The following is a 21,700-nucleotide window of genomic DNA, read 5'->3' as shown; positions in this document are numbered from 1 at the left end:
AGAAATGAATGTGTGCAGAGGAAAAGAGGTCTCTGACCAAGCCCATGAAACTCAAGACCAACCCTATCAAGAGAGTGATATGGTGGCAGAAAGGCCTCCAATGTTAAGTCTCACCAACGTCCCTACTTTACCCATTACAGGTTGCTAAATAGGCCTTGTTTACTCACAGATCCTTCGTAATTCTCATCTAGGACATACGTTCACTCTCTAAGGACACCATAGGAAAATGTACTGGCAAACCTCATAAATTAGGGCGAGGAGTATGTATAACTCAGTGGTACAGTACTTATCTCAAAAGTATGATGACTCCGTTCAATCCCCAGTATCACAGCTTTTGATGTTTCTTATTTAAAATAACCTTTTTTTATTTTAAAAAGATGTTTTCTACAGATCATAAATTAGGGTCATGGAGGGGGTGTTTCTCACTTCTTTTACTATAATTGCTGCTCCAGTTAGTTTTTTATACTCTCATTTTTAAGTTAATAATTACTTCTGACATAAATTTGAATCTTATCTTCTAGGTATATGCATAATACAACAAATATTTAAAGATAATAATTTAAAAAGTCTCTTTCCATGATGGTGCATGGCAGCAATCCCATTATGTGTGATGTAGAAGCTGAGGAATCAGGAGTTCAAGGCTAGCCTCGGCTACATAATGAGATAGACACCCGCCTGAGATCCAAGAAAGCCTGTCTCAAAAACACAATCTACAACTTTGAAGTATGTAATATTAAATTGGTATGAATAAAATAGGAAGCTTGATCATTAATGATCACCAAGTCTAACATGTCTCTCTTTATCAGACAAGAAACAAAATTCCTCCCAACAGATCCTGATGAGGTTATGTGTAACTTTCAGCTTTGCTGTATCATTCCACTTGTAGCTGCTATAATGACAGTATTCTTTACCTCTCTGGGAATCTAGCCTTCTTGTAAAATTTATCCGAGCCTAAGGGCTGTAATCCCAATTCCTCAGGCTCCCCTGAGAGGAACATGATTGGCTCCATCCTTCACCTTTTCCCTGACTCTTGTTCTCCCCTAGAAGGAAAGGGAGCCAGCCTTGGCTTATGTCTCCGTGCATGCTCAGAAGGGCCTTTGATTCATTTACCCAGTGGGACTTCCCTATCTCTTGGTGATGAAAGAAATTCTAAAATGCATTGTCAGAGCTGCCTTAGCTCGCCAGATTGGGGAGCTAATGGACAGGATTAAAACAATCATGGAGGGTAACTAGTGATATCAATCTTTTGCTTTCCAAAACTTCTTGACAGATCTCTCATATCTTGATAAGCCTCTCTATGAAAATCGCAAACTGAAGACTTGATCTTATTTAGCAACTGGGCTTCTGCCTAAGCTACCCCCGTTCAATAGGCCTAAGGGTTAGTTACAACCCTAAAGATGATACTGAGGTTACATCCAAAGGACAGGAAGAGAAGCACTGCTCTTGCCACTCATTTGCAGACTCAGGGCAGTGAAATTCAGGAAGTCTAGACAATACTACCTTCTTAAAATGCTGGACCCTCCCCAAAACACCTCTCTTATTACATAAAATGAAAGAAGATGTACATTCACCAAAATAATTGAATAAATGTATCAAAAAGAAACCCAGTCATCCAACACTGCCAGCAACCATTTATTTAAATCGGAGTGACCACTTCAACAACAACAGGTTTATCTTTTTTTGCCCTATTTTTTTCTGGCAGCAGAAAGTACAAACCTAACCACCACTAACACTCATCTTTCACTCTCCATGGCATTTACTTTTAGACCCCAAAGTCCTTGCATATCTACTACCTGTATACATGATTCATGAGATGCTAATGTAAAAAATGCTCTGAAATTGAGTGTCACATTAATCCCAGAACACAGAGCTACAGACAAGAATATAAGAACAAACTCACCAAGAAGAGAACTGGTTATTTATGGGTGCCCAATACATACAGCTATCTAGTATTTTCTATCAGAACAATTAATTATATTCAATCATCAAATAATTAGCAACTATTTTATTTTTTATTTTTTTAAAGATGTATTTATTTAATATATGTGAGCACACTGTCCCTCTCTTCAGACACACCAGAAGAGGACATTGGATCCCACTACAGATGGTTGTGAGTCACCATGTGGTTGCTGGGAATTGAACTCAGGACCTCTGGAAGAGCAGTCAGTGCTCTTAACCACTGAACCATCTCTCCAGCCCAGCAACTATTTTCAAATGTTTGATTTTTGTTGAAAGCTGTTTCTATAGTTCTCCCCAGTTGAAATTTGAGAACAACTTAAAATAAAATCCCCACTCCGAAGATTAAAATTTGACTCATTCTTGGCTTTCATCCACAGTGTTTGGTCACTTTACCTGAGTCATGACATGTATTATAGCAAACTTACCTTATCCTGTTGGTCATCAAAATGACTAAAATATCTGAGACTGCAATTTGGACTGGCTCCCTCAGGAGGACTCCATGTCCACACTATTGTGCAGAGATTTTCGACAGAGACACTCAAATTCGTTACAGGTGGCTGAACTTCTGTTCAAATCAAACATAAGACAAACATATATCAGTGCCAGCCAGAATTTTAATGGTTTATTTAATCCATTCTCCCACCTCCTAGAGGCTAAGACCAACATGCTGAATTATCGATATCCAACATTTGCTGAGACACAAGTGTTACACTTTCCACATGTTAATGATGAAAATCTCCATAGACATCTTTTGTAATAGGGATTACTGTTGGCTTCATTTTAAAAACTGCCATGACTATGTGTGTGTGGTGGTTCACATCTGTAATCTCAGCACTTGGGAGCCATAGGCAATAGGATCATCCAGAGTTTAAGGCCAGCTGGAGCTGCACAGTAAATTCAAGGCCAACTTGAGATATCTTGAAGGGGGGGTTGTGGGATTGTGGAGGGGAAACCGGGAAGGGGGATATCATTTGAAATGGAAACGAACAAAATAATAATAAAAAAGAAAAGAAAAGAAAAAGAACAAACAAAGAGGGGCAAAGGAAAGGGAGGGAAAGGAAGAAAAGAGGAAAAACAGGTTGTCAAGGTAACCCACTGGGTAAAGTCACCTGCCCACAAGCCTGGAACCTAAGTTCAATCCCAAGGTTTCTAAGGTAGAAGGAGGAACAGACCCTTGAAAGGTGTTTTCTGACTCCTACACACATGAAAATTACTTTACATTGCCGGCAACTTATGATACATTTTTTGAAATTATATCCGTAAAAATGGAGCACAAGGAAGTCAGTCACATAACGTCATACTACATCATCAGTGACAGAGCTGGGATTGCAATAATGTGGCTTATGTTTTCAGATAGTTTCTCATGGAGCTCAGACTGGCTCCAAATTCACAATGTAAGCTGGCCTTATACTCCTGACCTTCTACGTCCAAGTATGCACCACCATGATATATTTCTTTTCTTTCCTTTCCTTTGTGGTTCTATGAATAGAACTTAGAACCTTGAGCATAGGAAGTGTCTCTGTCACTAAGCCACATCTCCATTTCTAAGGTCATATGTTTAGTTAAATATAATATAAAAAATGACATATTCTTTCCTTAGTATTCACATGAGGGCTATTCCAGAATCCTATTTGGAAAGCGAAATTTGCAAATGTTCCTGTGTAGCATTTACATATAGTTCATGTACATCCTTCCAGATACTTTAATAGCACATAAATCAGTGTTTATACTATATTGTTTGGAGGAATAATGACTAGAAATACTAAATCACAATATGTTCAGTACAGATGTATTGAATGATTTTTAGATCTTTCTTTTGTTTGAAATCTACAGGCAATTGACCAGCAAACACAGAGCCCATGAATGAGGAACCTATGGATTCTAATTTATTTACTAATTGTTTTGGTGACAGAATCTCTCTATGTAGCCTAGAACTTACTATGACTATGTGGACCAGGCTGGTTTTGAACTTACAGGGACCCACCCACCTTTGCTCCCCAGTGCTAGGACTATGGACTCTTAAAAATTAGCATTCCTAAGATTCTTCCTCCAGGATATTGGGGTTCCTCACACTCAATATCAACTGTTTACCCAATCGTTTTGTGGCTTTGCAAACCTTGTCTTCAAATGTGCTCTCCTCAGTTGTGCTCGGACTAACGTGTCCTAGTCCTTGTCTCTGTTTTTTTTTGTTTTCTTTCCTAATTAAACTTTTCCAGAGAAGTACTGAGAGGAAGTTTTGTTTCCTGATTCCCTAGGATCTGACACTAGCAGCTGGAATTGGAGGGGAAAGTAGAGAAAATCAAAACAGTATCTCAACTTTCCTAAGAACTTCAAACCAGAGGGGTTATCAAAGTCCCGCAGCAAAACTAGATGGGAGTGTGTAGGAGCTCTGTTTTCTTTACAATGTTTCTGCAAACATCGCAAAACAAAGTGTATTAAAGTCATTTAAAAATCTACACAGACGGGGTTGGGGATTTAGCTCAGTGGTAGAGCGCTTGCCTAGCAAGCGCAAGGCCCTGTGTTCGGTCCCCAGCTCCGAAAAAAAAAGAAAAGAAAAAAAAATCTACGTAGGCATGGTAGGCCTGCCTACAATACAAATGGAGACCCTCCATGTCAAAAACAAAACCAAGGCCAACAATAACAAAGATAACAAACTTAAGCAAAAACAACCCTCTAGGAGCTAAGAGTATAACTCAGTGGTAGAATACTTGCCTATACTCTGCCAAGCCCTGAGTTCTAATCTAGCACTGAGAATAATAATAGCTGATGTTATTAACTAGATGAATTAAGAACTATAGTTATAGTGTTTTATCATACCATTACAAACACTCCACCAGCCTGAAACAACAGCCCCATGGACACCATGTAGTTGAGGTTTTCCTAACAGTCAATTTCATACCTCACTACTGTTTCCATAGCAGCCTTTAAAGCCTTTGGATCTTGATATTCCCTTATTCGCCTGATGCAATGACTGATAAGCTTTTCCCCAAGGCCAATTTGGGAAGAGTACAATCCTGGGCAAGTCAAGGTCTTTAGAAGCAGGAAATTCTTACCCCAATGTCTTAAACAGAGCTAGTAGCTTATTATGGTGGCCCATAGATATAATTTCATCATTCTGAATATTGAGGTAGAAGGATCACTGTCGAGTTTGAGGTCAGTCTAAGCTGTATGGTGAGCTCTATCAATTAGGATTATAGAGACCACAGTATACTTTAGGACTTCCTCACAGTTTCCAGAAACTTATTTTATTCTGCAGTTTCCAGAAACAAATTTTAGCAAAAATCACAGATATCTGGTGTGGTAGTTTGAATGGATTTGGCCTCCATATATTCATGTGTTTGACTGCTTAGTCCATGAGGAGTGGCACTATTAAGAGGTGTTTGAGTAGGTGTAGCCTTATTGGAGGAAGTGTCTCATTGTGTGGGTGGGCTTTGAGGTCTCCTCCTACGCTCAGGCTCTGCCCAGTGCTAAGACAGTCTCCTCCTGGCTGCCTTGAGATCAAGATGTAGAAATCTCAGCTCCTCCAGCACCATGTCTGTCTGGAAGTGGCCATGGTTCTTACCATGATGACTATGGCCTAAAACCTCTGAAACCTTAAGCCAGTCCCAGTTAAATGTTTGCCTGTACAAGAGTTGCCTTGGCCATGATGTCTCTTCACAGTAAAAACAAAACAAAACAAAACAAAATCTGAAACAAAACAAAACCAAAAAATAAATAAATAAAAAATAAAAAACCAAAAAAAGAAACAAATAAAAATCCCTAACCAAAACTGTTTTAGCAGTTGCTAATATTCTATCCAGTTACCTTCCCCACAAATATTAAAGACCTAATAATAAAAACAATTGAACTATTATTATTGTTATTTCTATTAGATTCTAAGTTTTAAGGTAATTTAAAACAATTAAACTCTACCCCGTTTTGCTGGGTTTTGTGTTTGTTTTTTTGAATAGCATCTTCTTTTCTTTTACCTGAACTGGATGCTTTATAAATGTTTGAGATTTTTCTACTCTCTACATTTAAAAACTATTACATAGCTGCAGATAAAAGAATGGACCGGGAATAGTGCAATTATTTTTGGATAAGATTTGATCAGTTTTAACTTTTCACACAACAGCAGTTATGGAAAGTTGACCCTGGGCAAGCAAATGTGCATGTGCTTCTGGAACGGCAGACATGAAGCTTATCAGACTAGGCAAAGGGAACCCTTTATATATCAGCGATCTGTGTTCTGATCACTGATTACTCTTCTGATAAGAGAGGCAAAGACAGAGGCCATGGTCAAGTTGTCCCATTGAGTATCATTTCAAGTCCATCATCTTCTGGCACAGAAGTGACTTTCCGAAATTCACATTACTGGCACCTTCTTTTCTCCTCCTCATTCCCCAAAGTTTTTCTTTTTTTTTTTAAGCTAGCATTTAAAGGGCAAGACATTTGAAATGAACTTTGACATAAGGAAGATCAGGACAAAACTTCCAAAAGACCTAAAACCTCAAATTGAGACAGTGTCAATAGCAAATAAACAGACACAGATGATCAAGGAAAAATTCCCAAGTGAATACAAGGAAAGAGTGTCCTCAGGACATAAGAGAACAGCTGCACATACAAAGTCACAGTGGTTAGGACAGCATGCACATGCCCCATGCAAGCTCAAGCCTGGAGATTAGCAGTGGACATGAAATCCCACCCCTAGCTGGGGAGTCATTGGCAACTGATAGTTTCTGGCAGAGAGAGAAAAGTTAGTAGTCTTTAAGAGTGCTGCCCCTGGTGTGCTGCTGACATTCTAGTGGAACACCATGCATCCTTCATTCAAATACTCTATTTTCAATAAAAGCCAATCACAATTCATAAAAGGGAATAATAAAGTATAGGTATTCTTTTTTCTCTCTCTCCCCTGGCGGTGCTGAGGACAGAACCCATGGCTTTGTTGACATTAGGCAAGCGTTCTATCACTGAGCAGCATCTCAACAACTATGACCCAGTCAAAGGAAAAACAATCAGGATTAACTGTCCCTGACAAGGGTAAGTGTGCCAGACAAAGATTTTTTTTAATGTCCTAAAGATACTTAAAGAACTAAAGAGAGGTAAATAAAACAGAAATAGTAACAACCTAAAAAAAAAACTAAAACCAAATTCTAGAGCTGAAAAAATAAAATAAAAGGTGACCAGGCACAGTGGCTCTCCTGCAATACAGGCATGCAGAAAACAGGCAGGAGAACACGCCCGGGGATCTGAAAGTCAGCCTGGGTTTACAGAGTGCAGTCAGGCTATGTGGTGAGATCCTCAATGCAACCCCAAAATAGTAATAAAAACAATAACAATTGTTAATTAATAATTAATAACAACAACAGCAATAATAAACAATATTAGGTATTTCAAAATAGATTGGATTAAACAAATAAAATAATCAGCAACTTGAATATAACACAATGAAAACTACTGAGTGAATAACAGAAAAATAAGGCTAAAGAGATATGGAAGAACATGGAAGAAATAAAGAAGAATTATTTGCAGATATTGTTCCCAAAACTGCAGAAAATTTTTGTGCATTGTGTACAGGAGAAAAAGGCACTGGATCGACAGCTGGGAAACCTCTGCATTTTTAAAGGATGCCCCCTGAATTACAAATTTATGATTCTCTCAAATCAAGAATGGGACAGGTGGAGAAACTATGGTGAAAAATTTGAAGATGAGAACATCACCCTGGGTTTTGCAGTGAAATGCAAGCCCCCAATACAATGGTTCTCAATTCTTCGGTGAAAACTCCTCATGTGGAAAAACATGTGGTATTTGGTCCAAGTAAAAAGAACTAGGTGTGTAAGGATGCTTGAAAATGTAAGTGACTGGTGAAAACCTGCCAAACTGTGTGTGTGCAGAATGTGGAGAATTGAAGGAAGGGGGATGACTGGGAATATTCCCCAAAGGTGGCTAGTTGACAGTCATCTGTATTTCCCTGAGGATGCAGACATGAACTTAAAAGATTTAGATAATTTTATTAATATCCAAGACTTAAAACATTGGAAATACTTTTCAAGTCTCAGAACTGGGAGATGGTATTTAAAATATGCAAATGTTTTAAGTGCGTGGATAGTTCAAAAGGCTGTTATTGAAAACTGATCTATCAGACTGCAACCCATAGCCTTAAGTTGTGTGCTGAATAATGGTGCTTGTGAATTGAAGATATCAAATTCAAGGGCAATTGACAGTTGGAGGAGCTCTTGAAATGGACCCTTCAAATACTTAGAGTACTATGCCAAAGAAGCGCAAGGATGTTAAATTCAAAATATGATCAAGCATTGGCTGGTCTTAGGGGTACATGGGAGATAGCCCAAAGAATAAAAGCTATCCCACAGAAATTTGTAAAGCTAAACAAATGATAAAAGGCACAGAAAGATAAAAGAAGGCAATGTAATGCAAAAAATGTTTTGCTTAATAATAAAAGACAATGTGTATTACTGTCTACATGATCCCTGATGTGTTTCCCTTGATCTTTGTCATTGTTTACATAGCAGTGCTGACATAGGTTCTTTCTTAATAAAGTGTTACAAAATACAGTGAATCTCAAAAAAAAAATAAAAAAAAAAGAAATATGGATCTTAGCTTTGAACTTGTAAATGTGTGTGTTTGATTTGGAGGGTCTACAGAGGATGGGAATCCAGAAAGGACCTATGATACAGGAGAGGAGAAGAACTCTTAAGGCGGGAGGGGATTGTAGAACATATGTGTTATGAAAATAAGTTGGACAGTGGAATAATGGGAGTTAAAGGCTTGAGCAGGGATGGGAGAGATAAGAAAAGAAATAAAAACTCAGGATGTATGAGAAAAACACTACAAACCCCACTATTTTGTAAGCTAATTCATATATATATATATGTATGTATGTATTATGTATTTATATGAATATAAAATCATATATACATATATACATATACATATATATGAATACATATATACATATGTATATACATATATATGGATACATACCACACACACACACACACACACACACACACACTCACTCACTCACACTCACACATACATATAAGGTAAGCAACTCTTCACTGACAGGATATGAGGTTTGCTCCATGGAGAATTTATACTTAGCACAGTGGGAAGTGCACGGCTGCAAAGCCTGGCAGGAAGTCATCATGCCCTCGAACCTATTCCCTGTTGTTTTGCTAAGAACAGTGTTGGGGCTACCTCTCAAATACCATAAGCGGCAGGATGGAAGAGATATGAGAGAGATGGGATGGGAAGGAGGCAACGTGTTTCCAGACTTGCACTTTGAACTCCATACACTCATTTCTGAACATGGGGACTCACTACTACAACTGCTACCTGTATAGGTCAGAGGAAGCCCAGAGTGTGTGATATCCTGAGGTGAATGTATGTTATTGGCAAAGGCACAGCCATGTCAAGGACTCTAGCCTCAGACCCAGAGAGAACTGGACAAGCCTTCCCTTCTGATCTATGTGTAGATGTTAATAGTTTGTGCAGAAAATGTCCATCAGACCTTTCACCTGCTAGATATTTGCAGCCTGAAGACTGTGCCCCTACAGAGACAGCTCCTACTGAGAGATTGGCTAAACCTGTCTCCTTGATCCACTTGCATACTTTAAACCTTGCCTCCTCGTTTATCTGTATATAATCACCCCACCTCCTTTCTCCTTGTTTAATCTGTATGTAATAACTGCCTCCTTCTTCAGCTGTGTACAACAGCTCCACCTTCCTATTCAATCCTATGTAATAAACACAGTGAGCTTGCTGACATGCTGTGGCTTCTCCACTGGAAAGCTTAGCTTTCTGCCCATGTGTCTATCTGTCTGTCTTTTTTCTTCGTTTTGCCACAGCCCAATCAGGTATGCTTTAGAACCTAGCCTGGCGTTACCTACCCTTTAATATCAAGTCAGTAAATAACTTCTATACCGTAGTGGAGTGTTGGTTCATGGGCTTCACCCCTTAACAGCATTGGTGGGTGCTAGTGGAGAGGGCATTTTTCTTTAGACTAAAACTGTTGATAGTTTGCCACATGTTCCTGAAGGCACTAACAGACTTATGTGTTTACCATGGTGTTTGATTTTTTTTTTACATTGAAGAATAAACGGACCCCTGACCTGTAGGACCTGTCACTGCTCCCACCTATATTTGTATTGGGGAGGGTAAAGAAGGACAAAAAGGAAAGAAAATTTTAAGAAAATACTGAAGGGCAGAAATGGTTCAGATATCAAGGCCAGGCATGACCTAATCCCACTGGCACTGAGGAAATGGAGACAGGCAGATCCCTGGGGCTTACTGTCCAGTCAGCCTAGCCTACTTCACAAGCTACAGACAAGTGAGAAACCCACAGGGAGAAATGCACAGTGCCTGAGGCTGACTCCTAAGGCTGAAAAAAAGAGGATGGGATAGCGGAAAAGGGGAGGGAAAAAGAGAGGAAGCAATGAACTAGATTGTTGTTGGGGGAGGGCGTGGGGGGGGGGATGGGAGGGAACACCCCTGCAGAAGGGGAGGGGGAAGGATTAGGGATGTTTGCTTGGAGAGCAGGAAAGGGGAATAACCTCGAATGTAGCCATAAATGCCAAGTTAATAAAAAAAAAAAAAAAAGAAGAGATTAAGGAAAAAAAAATAAAAGGAGGATGCTGAGGCCTGGTGCATACCTGTCTCATCCCAACACCTGGGAAGTAGAAACAGTTAGATCAGGGTTCAAAGGTTATCTTCAGCTATGTTACCTAAGACATTTCAAACCAGCCTGAGCTACATGAGACCCTGTCTTAAAATCCAACTCAGACAAAAAAAAAATAGTAACTGAAAACTCCCTAGATAGTATGAAAAATGGGATTACAAACAGCCACGCATAACCTAACTTTATAACTTAAGGGGCTAGAAAAAGAACAGAGCAGATCCAAAGTTAGGAAAATAAGGGAACTTACAAAGAGGATGAGAATAGAGATACATGAAGCAAAATGTGGGAAAGTAAAGCTGTGTAATAAAAACAGAGGGTTCTTTTAAGGGCAACGTAATTTGTAAATCTTTACGTAAGTAAAGAAAAGCCTGCACTGACTAAAACCCCAAAATGAAAATGGATATATTACATGGGTATGTTACCACTGGTTCTAAAACATGAAAAACAATTATAAGAAAGAAGTATGAATGACTCAATACTAACAAATTTGATATTTTACATGAAATGCACGAGTCCCTAGAAACGAAAAATCTACTGAAAGTAAATCACAAAGAAATATACAACTTGAAATCAGTGACGAAAGTTATCTCCTGACACCCCTCTCCCTTCAAAATCTAAGCGTGATGGCTTTGTGGGCAAACTGCACCAAGTAGCTACAAAGTGAATGTTATACATTTCCAAACATTTTTCAAAGGCCCTGAGAATGAAAAATACTTCCTTATTTGTTCTTTGAGGCCTGCATTATCGGATCCTAACTACAAACAGATTAGTTGAAGGAAAACTGAAACCATTGTAATCTCAGCTATCAATCTTATTACCGCTAACATGCGGGCAGGGTGATTTCAGTAACCCACCAAAAGGATTGTACACTATGTCCAAGTGGGATTTATTCCTGGAAGGATGATTCAACATATGAGAATTGATCAATATAATATACCACACAACCACAATGAAAGGAGACATCAACATGGCATTATCCCAACTGATGCAGGAAAAAAAAACTGACAAGAATAAGCAACTGGGGGTTGGGGATTTAGCTCAGTGGTAGAGCCCTTGCCTAGCAAGCCCAAGGCCCTGGATTCAGTCCTCAGCTGGGGGGAGGGGGGACTAAGCAACTGGAGCTAGGGGTGGAGCAGGGAAGCACTGGGTTCAAGCCTCAGCCAGCACCACCACCAAAATGCCTTCTCATAATAAACATTCAAGTTTAGGCATGGTAGCACATGCCTATATCTTGTCTATCAGAAAACTGAGCAGGGCAGGGACTGACTGTTGGGGGTGAAGCTGGGTCGTGAAAATTCCCAGGCAGCCCCTAGGCAACCAACGAACACTGTCGCAATTTGGAAAAAGAAAAAAAATTAAATAGGCTGAGAAATATATATCGTGACCAAGAAGGCGTTTGCCTTGAATACAATGAAGGCTGCACTACAATCCCAACTTTGAAAAAGAAGATACTGCTGCTGAAGGCATGATCCTTCTAACAGAAACAGAAGGGAAAATGCATCAATAACCCTAATGCCCTGGACACCAAAGGCTGAAGCACATATTCAGAGAACCTGCATACCATTTAATTACAATCTAACACAACCTGTTTTAAAGAATACCTAGGGTTTGTGAGGCCCTGGGTTCAACTAGTAACATAGCAAAGGGCATATGCTCTCTAAAACAGAAAATGCAATCTCCAAATTGTAAGCACATACTAATAAATGTGATTTTGTAATACATGAATAAAAAAAACAATGTCAGATATATACATAAGTAAGTGGTGACTATACTTCAATAGTCTCTAGGGGCTTTGGGTGACATCTCATTTATTACACTGTAGTGATAAGAACATTAACTGTGGAGCCTAGTTCATATCCCAGCTCTGCAGCTACTCTGTGGCAAGTTACTTAACCTCCCTGTTCCCCAACTTTCTCATCCATAACGTAAGGATAAGCACCGTGACCTGTCGCAAACGTTGATTATAAATTCTAAACAAGTTAAGGTAGGTAATGTTTCACACCTGCTATCCCAGCACTCCAGAGGCTGGGGGAGGAAGATTGCCAAGAGTTTAGAGCCAAGCTGGGCTAAGTAACAAATACCAAATCAATGGGGGCTATGTAATAAGAGCTTGTCTCAAACACACACACACACACAAAGGTTAAGGGTTAAAACAGTTCCTACACAGAGCAAGTTTTATAGAACTAGCTAGCTGCTTTCTTCAGAGACAAAATGGTCAGTTGTGTATGTTTTCTAGGTTCTGAGACATACGCATACTGCTTCTGTCTTGCTTTGGCATCAACCATTTACTGGGAGATGATCACTGACTTCGGACAGAGGAGTGTGGAAGAAGACAAGAGCCAAGTAGATCTAGTTCAACCCTCTGCGTCTGTGTATCACCCATCCCCACAGTCAATGTGAATCCCGGATTAACATCATCAGTAATCATTTTACTGTAAGGTGCTTGGTTTAGCTGATTACTTTTGCTTTCTCTTGTTCAATCTCCAGGAATTGCTTGAGGCATGCAGATTTCAGGAAAGAGTAGAAGAAATCTCATACAGGTCATATGTGAGATCATCTGCCTTTTTTCCTTCACATGCAGTCATCAACTCCTGCCCCCCATCTTTCACAATCATCCCACAATCACACTAATGTGCTCCCCCGAACTCAACAATATGGGAAGATACTGTAAGTCATGATCCTACATAGGGGAGGTACATACATACTGTGAATCTTTCCGAATCTGCCAGCCATACTGCACTTCACTAAGCTCACACAGCAATGGTTCCCTTTGCCCAGGCAAGACTTCTTGCTTGCTTTTCTTCAGACTGTGCCCTGATCAGGATGTGTAAGCGCAAAGAAAGCTCTTTTGCACAGACTGACTTTACTATCCCTTCTGGCCAACCTAGGCTCTTTGACTAGACATTTCCTCATCTTTTCTCCTGCTTAAACCCCAACACACACACACACACACACACACACGCACAGAGAGAGAGAGAGAGAGAGAGAATCATTTTTCTCCATTCAAATTCTATAACTCCTAATGGTACATCTCAAGTTTATTTTGTTCTTTCCAGCCTTCAGTTTCCTGTCTTCTGAATGCCAATTGTTTGGAATACATGGTCCAGCCATTAGGAAGCCAGTCTCTAATATATGACTAGTCTGCATATACTTTCATAGATCCCACCTAGTCCCTATATTAGTACATTGGGAGGCACCTACCTAGCTCTTCTGCATGCCAACAGTTCAAGGCTAGCTGTTATTAAACCAAGCACCATTGTGGGCTATTAAGCCACAGACTAAACTAAACTACTAACTAAACTCTAACCCCCTATTGTACCTTGTTTCTCTCCATAGTACTTTATAGGACTGTGTATTTGGACATACTGTATTTTAACACAGAAAAACAGACACCTTCTGCCAATAGTATATATTGGCTTCATTCATGGGACAGACCTGTGAAAATATAACTTGAAATAAAAAAGTATAGCACTTAGAAAACTGCTCGAGAGACAGTAGACATGGGTCTTCTAGCTGTTATTAAGCAATGCCACAGTTTAGGTATTGAGCCCAACAAACTAGTAACCTAATCATTTTTAAATCCTCAGCAGGATCAAAACTAGAGAAACACTTAAAATGTTCGTAAGGAGCCATCAACACCCAAACACAGAAATTAGAATTAAAACATTCGATTCAAACCTATAGAACACAATCTTGTCACATAGGGAGGGGATAATGACTAACCCTGAGTCTCACATCCAGTCAATGTCAGAGCCATAAAAACTTAAGCCTCTGAGTAAGTAGAGATAGCAAGCGCTTTTTACAACATAGCACAAATGCAGGATGTCTAGTGGGGTGAAGAGTTTCTGCAGTCTAAGGTAGTGACAAACAAACCGAGCTGGGGTTTGACAGTCTTATTTGGAGAGCCCGTTGTTGTTTCAGGTGTGTGTGGGAAGGAGCCTGCAGGAGGGAGTGTGTTGGAATGACACTGTAAAAATCAGGACATTAATGAGATAAGTGACCTTAGGTAAGTCTGAGGACTGCAGTTTTCCTATAAACTGGAAACCTGGTATCCTCAACTGACCTGGACATACTTCATAGGCAAAGATTATTCTATATACTCTAAAGTTCTAAGTCAACCGTCATGGCCTGGCTCCGAGTAAAACAAACAAGGCAAACACTTGAATAATTATCAGTGTGACTCAGCACTAGAGCACTTAGCTTGCGTGAAGTCCTAGGTACCCTCTCCAGGAACCCAGGAAACAGGGGCAATTATTGACTAATGAACTTAAGCCTCTTTCAGATGTCACTCAACACTAATTTTTCAGCCACTCTGTGCCGTTTACAACTGTAACTCCCTACTCTGTCTTGTTTCTCTCCATAGCACTTCAGTGGTATGTGACATACCATATCCTACTTAACACGAAGGAACACAAACCCTCTGCCAAGAGTGTAACTAGCTTCATGACCCCAGGACTCAATCCATTTTTTTTCTCACCATTAGAGCCCCTAGAAACACTGCTTGTTACAGATAGCCACATATATTTTGTTGACAGAGCATGGGGATTTCCTAATTAACATTTCAGCTTTATTTCAAAACACAGCACACTTGGTAAACATTCGTTAGCAAGTCTGGTGTGTGCACGTGTGTGTGTGTGTGTGTGTGTGTGTGTGTGTGTGTGTGTGTGTGTGTGTATGTAAAACCTACTCTAAAAGGCCCTGATTGCTGCACTTGCAGGCCTAGTCCATAGAAATCGTCACCTTCGAGTCACAGAGACTCTGCGAGTTCATTTAGATGAAGAGTGTTTCTACCAAGCATGAGGAGCAGTAAGGTGACGAAACAATGTGCAAAGCTCGTAAATCTGAGATTATCTTCCACGAAATACTGTTTACTAAAGTTGGAAGAGTTTTGTCCGGATGTGTTCAGGCATTCTCAACGGATTTCTTAATGCCAGAGGAAGCCTTGACCCTGTGTCCTTTTGCTACTAGGACTAAGATCCATCTTTAGAGGCTCCCTTTAACTTCCACCGCTAAAAGCTACACTTCCAAACTGAGCATCTGCGAGGAAGCCCTCTGAAAGTTCCCAGTGCCATCACAAGGTTTCTCGTCCCTTCAGAGGCAAAGCCACTTGTAAGGGTCATTTTGGCAAAAATCTGTTCCCTTCAGTCCCCTTCCTCTAAACGCCAGCCTCCTTGGCTCTTCCCTAGTGCTCAAGGGAAGTGAAATGGCCAGTCTCCGCGTCCGGCTCACCACCCCCCCCCGCCACAGCGCCCGGGAAATCCCCGGCACCCAGGTCCCTCAAATCCAACGGGATCCGGGAGACTCAACACGAAAAGCTAAGACTAGCGACTTAGCACAGGGCATCGAACGGACGACCACCTCCAGCGCGCACCCCTAGCCACGAGATCGAACTCCTGGCGTCCCGCGGGCCCATGTCCCTGCCAAGCCTCGTCCGTCCCACACCCTCCCACCCCCTGGTGGCTGTCACCAGCCGGGGGTCACACTCACCTGTGGCCAGGGCAACTTGGTCCAGGGCGGCGGCAAACAGCAGCAGCACCAACAGCTCGCCCAGCCACGCTGGCCGCGCCATGCAGCCCCTCGCCTCCGAGCCCGGCCCGGCTGGAGCCGCGGCAGTCTCCGCCTCCTCTGTTCTAGCTCCCCTTCCCGGCTGCCGCGCTCTTGGAGGCCAGAGCAGCGCAGACGGGAAGGGGCCGCCCCGCCCACGGCCCAGGTAACCCTGAGCGCGCGGGGGCGCCCTGGGCGCGGGAGGCGGAAGGGATGGGGCGGGGCCGGCTACTCCGGGGCTTCCACCGAGCGTCACCTGGCCTCTCTCCGCGCCACCACCTGTCACAGCTACCTGGGAGTCCTTTGGAAGACCCAAGACGACTTCCCCTGGAGCTTTGTGGCAGGGCTCCAACGACTGGCCTCTCCGCACTCCCACTTCGATCAGGATGCTTGGTTGTCCCAGGTGCCAAAGGCTGTACCCTGCTACACACTAGGGCAGTCATGACAGAAAAGAACCTTGGTCTGGCCTGGGAATCTGGAAACCTGGCTTTTAGCCTTAGGTCTCTGAGCCCTTGTTTCCAAAGTTCTGACTCCTAGATTAGTAATACCAACCTTCTTTATTTCTCTGGGTGGACTTGGAAGCATAAATAGGGGATTTTAGTGGCACTCTACTTTATGGAAGGGATACCGGTATATTTGAAAGCTGGTAATAATCGAAGTGGATTTTTAAAGTGACATTCACAAAACAAGGGATAGTGTCACTATCTTGTGTAGCTGAATTGTTAAAACACACAATCAACATACGATAGATTTAGGTGTCAAGGTACATACTATAGACACGTGTGATGTTTCATGCCTGGGCACAGTGGCCTAGATTAAACAAGTGCTTAACAGTTCTGGGACTGGAGTAGGATTGTGACCAATTCCAGGAGAGGGAGGGGGAGGGGAAGAGAGAGGGGAAGGGGGCAGAGGGAGATTGAGAGATCATAAAGTATAGTGAGTAAAGATGGAGAAAGAAGAAAACCCAATCCTGCAAGTTGTTGTCTGACCTCCACGTGGGCACCATGGCATGTGTGGGCACCATGGCATGTGTGTGCACATGCACTCACACCTACACAAGCACGATGACAAATATGTGAAGAATATGTAATGAGAAGATACAGAATGTGTTGAAAGGTAACACATTGGACCCATGACACTGGGTGCTTGCTAATGAGCTTTTCTGAGGTTAGGAGAGAGGGAATGAGAGGCTGTTTGAGTTTTGCGCGGCTGCTGTGAAAATCCCCACAGTTTGGGTGACTTAAAAGCTCTGTTATAAATACATTTCTGGATATCAGAAGTCTCACTAGGTGAAACCCAAGTGCAGGGAGAGCTACTTCTCTTTTGGAGATTCTAGAACACTAGCTGTTCCTTTGACTTGTCCAGCTGCGAGACACTACCCACATTCCTTGGTTTGTTGCTGTACCACTAAACCCTCTGTTTGTTTCCATGGTCAAAATACATCTCTTTCTCTGACTCTGGCTAACCTATTTCCATTTTCTTCTTAAAAAGATCACAATAAATAATCCTCAATTTTTAAAATGCTTCATTTGGGGCTAGGGCTCTTTCCATGGATAAATGTGCCTTGCCGCTTTAAGGGCCTGAGTTTACATCCCCAACAGCAACATAAAAAAGCCGGGCACAGGGGTTGAGTTTAGCTCAGTGGTAGAGCGCTTGCCTAGGGAAGCCCAAGGCCCTGGGTCCCGTCCCCACCTCCGGAAAAAAAAGAACCAAAAAAAAAAAAAAAAAAAAGCCAGGCACAGGAGAATGAACCTGTAATTCCAGCCCTGGGGAAGGAGAGACAGGAATAGCCCTGGATTTTGGATTTGCTAGTCTATGAGTCTAGCTAAATTTACGTGAGCTCCAGGTTCAGTGTGCACTCTGTCTCCAAAAAAAAAAAAAAAAAAGAAAAAAGAAAGAAAGAAAAAGAAAAGAAAGAAAAGGAGAGCAATTGGGAAAAAACACCTGATAATTGAGTTCTCTGCCTCTATATGTGCATATGCTGCATGCGCATGATGCGTGTACACACACATACACACGCACACACACACACACAGGCTGCAGAGACACAAGTCTATTGTTTAAGTTTTATTTAATCACATTTTTCAAAGTCATTTTTTTGCCTCTGTAAGGCAATATACTCAAGGCAAGTGTTAGACATTAGAACATGATGGGTTAAAAAAAAAACTATTTTTTGCCACTTTTCCCTGATAAAGAGCCTTGTCTGGGTGGATAGTGACACCCCCTGAGATGCATTTTGGTCACATTAAGTCAATAGAGATACCTGATAGTAGCTATAAAAAAGTTAGCCATAAAATGGCTGATGATATATCTAGTCTCAACCTCACCCAGAGGCCATCAGAATGTTTGGTCTAGCTAAACAAAGACTCCACTCTGGAATGAAGGCTCTTCAGTTCAGTAAATATTTGTGAAGGCCACGAACTATGGAAGACAATCATTAAAGGCAAACTTTGGCTGGAGGTGTCTAGCTCTGTGGTTAAATGCGTGCTCAGTAAGCACAGCAATCCCGAGTTCTGAGTTCTGTCCTCAGCACCAAGCAAAGATTTTTTTTCTTAAGTAGAACTTGACTGAGAGGCTTTTCCAGAGCCTAACAAATACAAAGGTGGGTGCTCACAGCCAACCATTGGACTGAGCACAGGGACCCCAAAGGAGGAGTTAGAGAAAGGACTGAAGGAGCTGAAGGGGTTTGTAACCCCATAAGTACAACAACAATATTAACCAACCAGAGCTCCCAGGGGTTAAACCACCAACCAAAGAGTACACATGGAGGGACCCATGGCTCTAGCTGCATATGTAGCAGAGGATGGTCTTATCTGGCATCAGTGGGAGGGGACTCTTGGTCCTGTGATGATATGAGGGAATCAGGACCAAGGGTGAGGTGGGCGTGGATGGAGTGGGGGGGCAGCACCCTCCTTAGAAGTAGGGCAGGGTGATGGGTTTTCTGGAGGAAACCATGAAAGAAGCATTTGAATGTTAAATATACAAAATATCAATTTAAGAAAAAAAAGAACGACTTCTGAAAGAACTGCAAACAGTTTCAGGGTCATCACCAGAACATGTACATGGAACTGTGGGATGAAAAGAAGAGTGCCTTGTGAGATGGAAGGGGCAAGAAAGATTTCTAGGAAGAGACTTTGTTTATAGAGTCTTGAGACACTGGTTCTTGCTGCAAAAGGTTCAGTATGAAGCCATGCCTATGTGTGCATTTGCGAAGGAGATAATGGTTATGAATACAGCACTGCCACAGCTGATGGAACTGGTAGCTAGTATTGCCCTTTTCAAATCCCTCTGTAAGGAGGTTGGCACGCTTTGGCCCAAGGCTCCCTTTTCCTCACTACCTCAAACATACACACTTGTTGACATGTGCTATAAACATTATACAATAAGTTTATGATAACATTTCCAAAATGATTATGCCATCTGCCTGAGGTTTCCAGTTGGAAAAAAAGAGCCCTGGGGTCTGGCTGGGAGTGCCTTCAAAGTAGGCACCAAGTGACCCTAAATTGAATGAGTGCTTTACCTGCTTTCTAGTAATAGTGAAATAGTTACAAGAGGTTACACGAAGACTTATCAGTAACCTCCAAGTAGCTCTACAGTAATTTACAGATGTTGTTGTGAAGAAAGACAAAAGTATCACAGGAGGGGGAGGGAATGGGGTTTCCTCTCACTGCCAGCTGATCCTGGTTTACTGTGCAGAGTGAATCTATAAGCCACTTCCCTTTCTCACAGCTCTCTGAGCTGTCTGAGAACATTTTGTTTATTTTATTTGAGCATTTTTCAACAGAATCAGGAAGCAGAAAGTTGACCGTTCTTTCAAAATCAAACTCTTATTTATAGATTCTGTGTGCTTTTAGCCTAAGGGCATGCTAGATTGAATTAGGCCACCCCCTGCTGTGCAAGAAGAATAAAAACATACGGAAAGCTCTCCAGGAACTGCAGTAAACAAGAAACTCTCAGTTTGTCCTTGACTAATCAAACTCGGGATGAGGTAACACCAAGTTTCGTTTTGACCCTTCCAGCCCCTATGACTTAGGCCAGAGACTATATCTCTCTCTTTTGCACTTTGGCCTTAGGGGTGGCTGGAGCTGACCTATGAACCTTATCTACGCTGGCGTTGGGGGGGAGGGGCAGGGTGAGGCCTGCTGGTTTCTTTTTATTCTTCCTCCTACCCCACCTCCTCCTGTTGGACATTGTCTTACTACAGAGCCCAGACCAGCCTCTAAGATCCGATTCTCCCACTTCAGCTTCCTTAATATTGGGGACACCTGTGTGCCCCACCTCCAGTTCAGTTAGCTTATCTGGTCTTGTTTTACTGTAAAGGAGAGGATACATTTTCTAGACTGAGTCTTGCACTGTAGCCCAGACTGCCCTGGAAGTCAGTAGTTACTATGTGGGTTGGCCTCAAGCCATCAGCAGTGCCTTACAGAGTTCGGGGATAACAGGCAAGAGCCTCCATGCCTAGCTTCAGTTGGATGTCTTCACTTTACTTTCTCACTACGGTGTCCTTCCTTTCAGGAGCTAGAAAGCAGCAGAGACAAGATAGTTCATCAGATCTCCCTCTAGCCATTGAGAAAGAGCCTCATAAATTAAAAAAAGGACCCAGACAACAGGGTACATTATGGGCTTAACTAAATATGCTGATAGCTTAGAAAAATATTCCACATTGTGTCCTCTGCCTTCTATTAAGGAAGATCCAAACGTACTCTGACAGCGTGGAGTGCAAGAAATAGGGGAAGTTACAGGGAATTTCCCTTTAATGACTCTAGAGCAATGGCTTCTAACCAAGGAGATTCAGACTCCCAGATGACATTTTTCAATGTTGGAGTATTTCTGGTTACTGTGCCTGTCAGGAGTAGTTGGGGGAGAGAACATTCTTAACATTCTTAATAGATAATGGCCAAGGATGCAGCTGATCATCTTCCAATGTACAGGACAACCCCCACGACCAAGATTTGGCCTGTTCAGAATGACACATTAGTTCCAAAATCGCCAACATTGCCAAAATTGATAAATCCAAGACTAAGATAATCTTCCTCATCCTTTATACCTGGCTTTCACCACCCCATTACCCTGTGTTTGCCTGCATCAGAAATGAATGCTAAAATCACCTGGGCTTGAGAGCCTCCGTTCTTACATCACATCCAACTCCTCGATCAAACTGTCTAGCCACAAACTCACTACATTAGAAAATGTGTCTCAGATCTGATCCTGCCCAGACACATCATAGTCCTCGTTCCTGTACTTAGCAACTGGCCTTGAAAACCAACACCTAGCTTCTCGATGTGCAAACCTGGCCAATTTGCTCATCCACGTAAGCTTCCTAAACTAAATGACACTCTTTCTTGCAAAGTATCACAAGCTCTCAATTTTTTTTTTCCTACAGGTTTGTCTCATGGGGACAGATCGATTCTCCAGACTTATATCCAGCTTCATTGCCAGCACTGCCCCCTTTAGGCTGAATGTCCCTGAATTGGCCTTTTTTTTTTTTTTTTCCTATTCTGGGACTAGAACCCATTGCCT

At 41.8% G+C, this 21,700-nt stretch overlaps 1 protein-coding gene across 1 annotated transcript in view; it reads right to left on the bottom strand.

Moving 5' to 3' along the window:
• The window catches only part of Il13ra1 (interleukin 13 receptor subunit alpha 1), a 57,920-nt gene extending 41,619 nt beyond the window's left edge, over positions 1–16,301 (bottom strand). Inside the window, 2 exon segments of the mRNA XM_032890013.1 lie at positions 2,385–2,524; positions 16,124–16,301. Coding sequence (XP_032745904.1) covers positions 2,385–2,524; positions 16,124–16,205 — 222 coding nt within the window. The 5' untranslated portion in view covers positions 16,206–16,301.
• Between the last annotated feature and the right edge of the window lie 5,399 nt (positions 16,302–21,700).

Source organism: Rattus rattus, chromosome X, assembly GCF_011064425.1.
Source record: "Rattus rattus isolate New Zealand chromosome X, Rrattus_CSIRO_v1, whole genome shotgun sequence".
NCBI classification, from domain to species: Eukaryota; Metazoa; Chordata; class Mammalia; order Rodentia; family Muridae; genus Rattus; species Rattus rattus.
The sequence above is the reverse complement of the archived record's forward strand: the minus strand, read 5'-3'. Positions and strand labels throughout refer to the sequence as shown.